The 6768-nt window shown below is 41.3% G+C and overlaps 1 protein-coding gene across 1 annotated transcript in view; it reads left to right on the top strand.

Annotated features, from left to right (window-relative positions):
* Positions 1-6768, top strand: part of SYNPO2 (synaptopodin 2) — a 23986-nt gene that overhangs the window by 1664 nt on the left and 15554 nt on the right. The window contains exon 3 of the mRNA XM_010145253.1: positions 2946-3739. Within this exon, the coding sequence (XP_010143555.1) occupies positions 2946-3739 (794 nt within the window). The remainder of the gene's footprint in view (positions 1-2945; positions 3740-6768) is intronic.

Below are 6768 nucleotides of genomic sequence, written 5' to 3'. Positions count from 1 at the left end.
TTCAGCAGTATACGGTCTGAATGCTCCCCACGTGCTATCTGCATTCCTACGCTTTTAATTCACAGCATGACTACTGGAACTGCACTTGTAAAAACGGTATTTGCGGCTGACCAGCTGTCTTCCTTGCAGCCATAGATATAGCTCCATATGCTTTGACTCCTGCCTGTTGCTGCTCTATAACTGAATATTCCAGTTGCTCTGAAGGCCACAGTACGCTCTAGCTGAAAATGACAGCACATCTTCCATTCACTCCATTGCTCCTGCTTGAATGCATGGTGAATGGCAAGACACAGCCTGAAAATCAGAACCGAAAGAGAGCGCTTAGACCACATAATTCAGTGTCTCACAGAATGAAACTCTGCCTGTTAGAAACTTCAGAAAATTGCAGTTGCTCAACACTCCAAAAGTGACTAAAATGTTCTAAAGGAACAGAATCTTTTAATTTCTTCTCATCAGCTCATCTCCCCCAACTCCCAGCCGCTACTATCAGTATACTCCAGGGTAGGGCAGAATAAGCTGAAACACTTCTCTGCCCCTGTCACCTCCTTTGTGGGTAGTATACCCTTCTGCACTACCACCAGAGGATTTTTCAGGTAGTGTCTTGGCGTCCTCTGAGAGCAATGTGAAGCAAATCCTTCCTTTCCTGAGTAGCCACTTGTTAGCAGCCATCTCAGGAAAATGCTGGAAATCATAAGGAAAGAATAATGCCTAATTAAAGTGGTGTTCCAACAGTGATCTTTACATCCAAGCATCTTTTGCTGGCAGGGAAGGATATTTCTCCTTGGGAAGTTTCCAACTGTTCCTGAACTATTTGCATGAAGGATGAGTTTTTCATCATAGGCCTAATTCTGCTCTTACTAAGCTTACTGGGAGGATAAAAGGCTTTTAAACTAGCTTTTAAAATGCTACTTGGCCTTTGATGTCTACAAAAAGTTTTCCCACTCCCCTGTAAACCACAGTCAGTTACTGACCAGCAGTGCCCACAAAATCTTTGGTTTACAGGATCAGAGGAAAGAGACACCCTGCAGGGTGGGCACTCTCCAGATGCCATGTGGGGGACCATCCTACTGACCTTCCTGACAAATGCTGAGCAGATGTATCTGGGAAACACCGAGAGTGGGGACAGAAACAGAAACAGAAATGCTTTTCACATCAGTGTTAGCAGCTCTGGGGCTATGCTGAATCTAGAAAGAAAATTTCCAGGGGAAAGTAGGGAGTGTACTCAGTGCATACCAAAATGAAATGCACCATGTAGGGAGTAAAGCATGACTCTGGGACAAACCATGCCATGCTCACTTCATGAGTCCTGCTTCCTTCCTGGAATTACACCATGGGTGTTGCTCCGGCAGTAAGCTGGAAAGACCTGGAAAAAAACCAGTAATTTGACAAAATAGAATCTTAAATGACAAAAAAGAGATAAGACCCACTAATCTACCTCTTGACACGCGGATACACATTTATGTCTATATAGAGCAGAAGTATATCCATAAGTAGCAAGGGCCTTTTAAGGTGGAAATCTTTCTCTGACACACATGCACACAACCACCCAGCTACCAATAAAGGCTAACAGTCAGCTGGCCCAGCCCCCAGTCTCACATCTTACAAGGAAATGTTTACAGGTTTCTGTAATTTATCTGTACTTCGGAGCAGTGCAATTGATCATAATACGATGGAATCCAGCAGCACTCACAAGAAGCTCCCTAAATTAAAATCTGCCTGACCTTTATGTAGCTCCAAATGTGGTTTCATGGATGTTACACACTTTGTGCTGTTTGAGGCAGACCCTGTCTGTGACAAACAGCATGCTGCATAGTTAGAAAAGCAAATGATATTGAAGTTTCCTCAGTGCACTGACAGATTTATTTCTTCTGCTGCTTCTTCCAACCTTTCTTAGTGGGGGGTTCCAAAGTTTCAGAATACTTGGGACCAGCTTTTGATTTCAATACTTGATATCAATACTTTACTGAGGGTACCTACCGCTTCCCTCATTTGAAAAAATGCTTTGCTACCTTCTGGTCAACAGAAAGCCTTAATAACAGTCTGCAGCCTTGTTGTACAGAAAAGGTTTCTTCTCAAATTAATAGTACGGCCCGGAGTCCTGAAAGAAGAAGATAGAGAGTACACTGGGAGCCCTAACACCGGTAAACAGCCTAACTGGGCCAGGGAAATGAACAGTTTAAAAGAAGGAGCTACACTGAGGTACGCAGGAAGATTCAGGAAGTCAAAGGAACATTTACCAGTTAGGATTATGTCTTTTTTAATAACTAGGAAATATTGTCTGGGTTCACTATCCTTTTACACTGGATGAATGGAATAGGTCCAGAATATTTTGATTATTTCATGATATACAAGGATGATGATCCTCACAGGAATTCTTTGAATGTGTATTTTAAGCATTCCTTCACCTCCCTCTGATCCTCATTCAGTACTTATCTATTACTTAGAGAGTAAACTACTTGGAATGGGAAATGTATGTGAGGATGGTTCCTAGAACAGTTGCAGCAGTAGCCATAGAGCCAAAAATTAACCACTCTTCTGGTGTCATGCAAAGTTAATTTTCTCCTGGACAGGTGAAATATGAAGAAGTATTGTCCCAGAAGTTCCAGCAGTGTTTGTCTGGAAACCCTATAACAGAAATGTGCCTGTGAAGGCATGCTGATGTATTGTTCCACACCGCAGAAGGATGGAATTAGGATCATAGTTCTACCGCAGTAGTGCCCTCTTACTGAACTGTTTAGTTGAAGAATTTCAAAAGATACAAAGATGTTTCAGTGTAAGACTTCTATGTTCTGAGAAAATTCTTCTACTCAAGTGGACCTGCTGGCGGGTACCACATTTAATATAGGGGGGAAAATACTATACAGAAATTGCTTTTGTAACTGTACTTACAATTGCTGTGCTTATAGCAGCTTAATTTCTTGAATTACTTGTTTATGTGTGTGCAGATCCTCCAGTGGAATAAATGAAAGCTTGAGCGCTGAAAGAGAAAATGGAAAGCACGATAACATAAAAAATGCGGACTATAGGGAGAGTACTACACTGCAAATTAACACAGCGAAAGAGATACCCCGTGGAGATTTATGCATCACAGAGATATACAGTGAGATTCACCAGGGAGCAGGAGAAAGCAACATACACTTTTCTGAAACAAAACAAGAGACCACACAAAGCCACAGAACTACTCCTAAAGTGATAGGCACCTCCAAAGTGCTCGTGACAGATGAAGCTGCTTTCAGAGGGAAGACAGAAGAAAGAAGGTCAGGTACTACGGTAGAGCTACAGCTGAACCTCTCCAATGACGCACACAAGGGCACCAGTGCTCCTGCTGTGACTCTCTTAGGGGCAGAAAAATGCCCCCCTTCGGGAAGAGGACCCGCTGTACAACAAGATGGGACTAGCCCTGTTATCGCAGTTCCCCTGGGCGTGAAAGAGGGCAACATCCAGTGGTCAAGCAAAGTAGTCCAGCTTTCTAGTGGCAAAGAGGTCAAGAGGATCCAAGGTGCAGCTCCATCTCTCCCCAGGGTGGAGGTGATCCTAGACTGTTCGGACAGGGAGAAGGAAGCACCCAGGTCTCTAGCTGAAAGGGGGTGTGTTGATTCTCAAGTGGAAGGAGGGCAGTCGGAAGCACCTCCTTCCCTTCTCTCCTTTGCAATATCATCAGAAGGCACAGAGCAGGGAGAAGGCAACCAGCATTTGGAAAAGGATCACAGACCTCTCAAGCACAGGGCAAGGCACGCAAGTAAGTATGTCCCATCTAATCTTTTGCACTGCCTGCGGGTATCTTTTGTAACTTTTAACATAAAATCAGAATTTAGGCTGCATTAGAAAAAAATGTTTTGGTTTTTTCTGCAGTTTTCTAACTTTCTATCTCTCTTTTTCTTTTAAACGATGTTTCTGCTCTTGCATTATATATTTTCCAGGATAATACAATGCTCCTGGTGAGGAGCCAAAGGTATACCCATGTCTTAACTGTGCTGAATAGCTTTGCTTAGAAGACTTCCACTTTGAAATTAACTCATGACTAAAAATACTTACATCTCCAAAGAGGGCGGAATTCCGCTGGTCTTCTAATGCATATTCAGAGGCAATCTGTAGCTTATTAACAAAAAAAGCAAGCTGCTTGCACAGGGCTAAGCGAATCCTGTGGATTTCTCCTTTTATAGCAAAAACTTTGTGTTGTCATTTGCATCATCTAAAATCAAAGCCATGCCACTGCTCTTAAAAGTTAAAAGGCTAGCAGAAAAGCTTGATGTTGCCTGCAGACGAGATTTTGACAGACACTAGCATGTGTGTAACTGTTACATGATCCTTTCAGTTTTGTCAGTCTTCTCCAGTCTGTAAAGTGAACATGCTATTTCTTCTGACTCCCACACCCAGAGGTCAGCTTCAAAATGTGCCCAAGAAGTTTTCATGAAAGTAAACTTGCAACTGGAACCAATATGAATCAACTGAGTGTAGATATGTATTTTTTTATTATTACTTTATGTTATTCATTTGGGACCTTTCTATTAGTTGCTTGCTCTTTCCCAGCAATGTTAGGAATCCCATCTGGGGATTTCGTAGCAGTATGTCAAAGGTGCCTGAACGTGTGCGGTGATATACTGTAGCAACAAGCTATTTCACATGCAGTGTTGGAATTAGTCTGCTAACCCACTGCTAATTCCTCTGTAAGCATATTTTTAGCACGATAACCATTTGTATCTTATTGGCAAGTGGATTAAGCAGTTACTTATGCCTAAGTGTCTGAATGCAATCCACATATTTTTGGCATATTAAATGAAGCATAAAAGAAAAGTGCACATGCTTTACATTTTGGCTGTGAGGCTAGAACCAACTGTAGGACTGTGCTTGTCTTAGAGAATTACTTGCAGTGCCTGTCTAATAAGGCAAAAGTACAAAGAATGAGCTACATATCACACGATAAACTCTTCTTCCAAGTAGGACACAGATTCTGTCCTTTTTCCATCTCAACTATGACAAACTCCATTCCTCCTAATCTAGTGGCAGCTCATTATACCTAGGAACCACTGATTTAATCTAGTAAAATGTTACCTTTTATTATTACTAGTCGTCGTAGTAGTATTTGTAAAATCATATCTACATATTACAACAAACAATGTGCCAAGCACAGGGGAATAATCTGTGTTTGGCTTTTTGTGCATCTATGCACGTTTCTTGTAAAATCAAAAGCTATAATGTAGTGTTTAACTCTAAGCTAGAGAAGAACATTTATTATAGGTGTTTGATCTCTCCAGCAGAAATTTTCTCGGTAAAGATTAATCTGATTATATTTACCTGAACAGGTAACATTTCTTCTGCCATCTTTTGAAACTGTTGATTAAGTAACTATCCAGATGAATTAAGAAAAAATGAGAACTTTCCATTTTTGCTTTCCACAGAGTTGTGTGGGTACCTGCTGAATCCCCTTCCCAGAAAAAACACTTGCTGCTGATGCAAGTAGCTTACATGAAAGCATAGAGCTTTCTCTTTGAGAGGTGCTCTGACACTAAAGCCCACACATTTGGAAAATGTCTTCAGTGACTATCGGAAGCATTTGGATTGTCAAAGGACTGAGCCAAGGATTTTGTGATTTGGCCCTCTCACAACGAAATGCTACAAATTGCTGGTTTGGGTGCCATGGTCTTTTCTTTTTTCATAAGTTCTTGTAAGCACTGTTGCTCTGGTCATGTCATCATCATCTAGTGTAATGTCTTTAACAGAATTATCAGACTCCATCTACTGACATGGCTAAAAAGATCATGAATAGAAAATTCACCGCATGGCTTTCTTTAAAGAGTTTGCTTTATGCAATCAAAAGATACTGAATAATTTACCGTTCTATTTTCATGTATCAGAGGCAACTTTTTCTTTTCAAACTTAAGTGGAAGAGGACCATTGATTTAGGCAGGAACAGCTTTAAACTCTAGTTTCATTAAAGGGAGAAGTTGTTGAGGCTGTCACTCATGAGATGAGGTGGTAGAATGTAAGGAAGGGAAAGGAACCGGCACACCACCTGGCTAGTGTTGCCCCGTGAGGCACATTCTCCGTGTCACATAACAAGGAAGCAGTCATGCTGATGTGCTTATCAGCTTTACAGCTGCATCTACTCCTATTCCACAGGACTGATGAAAACCAGTAATTTATGCTTTAAGAAATATGTATTGTTGATACATGCTGGTGAACACTCTCCAGAAGTTAACCGAGCCTCTTTGAATCAGTTCTTAAACGTCTATTCATTTTGCCACATTTTCAAAATAAATATTCTGGAGCTGTTATATCCTACACCATTTTGGATTATGTTTCAGACAAGGAGAGCTTATTAAAACACTGAAACCTGCTTTCATTGAGTACCACGGCCAAACTCCCATGTCTTCCAAGGGCTGAAAGTTAATGCTAATAGTTTCTCTGTATGTCTTTGTGGATGTGTACTTGCTTTTGAATACCTAATACATAGAACAGACCGACTTCTAGTGACTATACACATTTGGTAATTCACATGAGTAAAACAAACACATAAATGGCAGAAGCTGCTACTACCGTCAGGCAGAATACATTTGGTTTCATTTGGTCTCAGATGTTAAGCAGCCATGAGCCTGGCCGGCTGGGAACGTCTCTGTAAGCCTAGGAACTGTGGTCAAACGCTTGGTAAATATTAGACCACAGAAATGAATAAAGGAGAAAATATTGTCTGCCTACTGCTGCTGAGGTTACTTGTGGGACTAGAAATCACGAACGCTAGAAATAAAGACACACATAATGCTCCTGCTG

The sequence above is a fragment of the Buceros rhinoceros genome, unplaced genomic scaffold, assembly GCF_000710305.1.
Source record: "Buceros rhinoceros silvestris isolate BGI_N320 unplaced genomic scaffold, ASM71030v1 scaffold1231, whole genome shotgun sequence".
In the NCBI taxonomy this organism is placed as follows: Eukaryota; Metazoa; Chordata; class Aves; order Bucerotiformes; family Bucerotidae; genus Buceros; species Buceros rhinoceros.
Note: the sequence above shows the minus strand (reverse complement) of the source record. Positions and strands in the feature narration are given on the sequence as shown.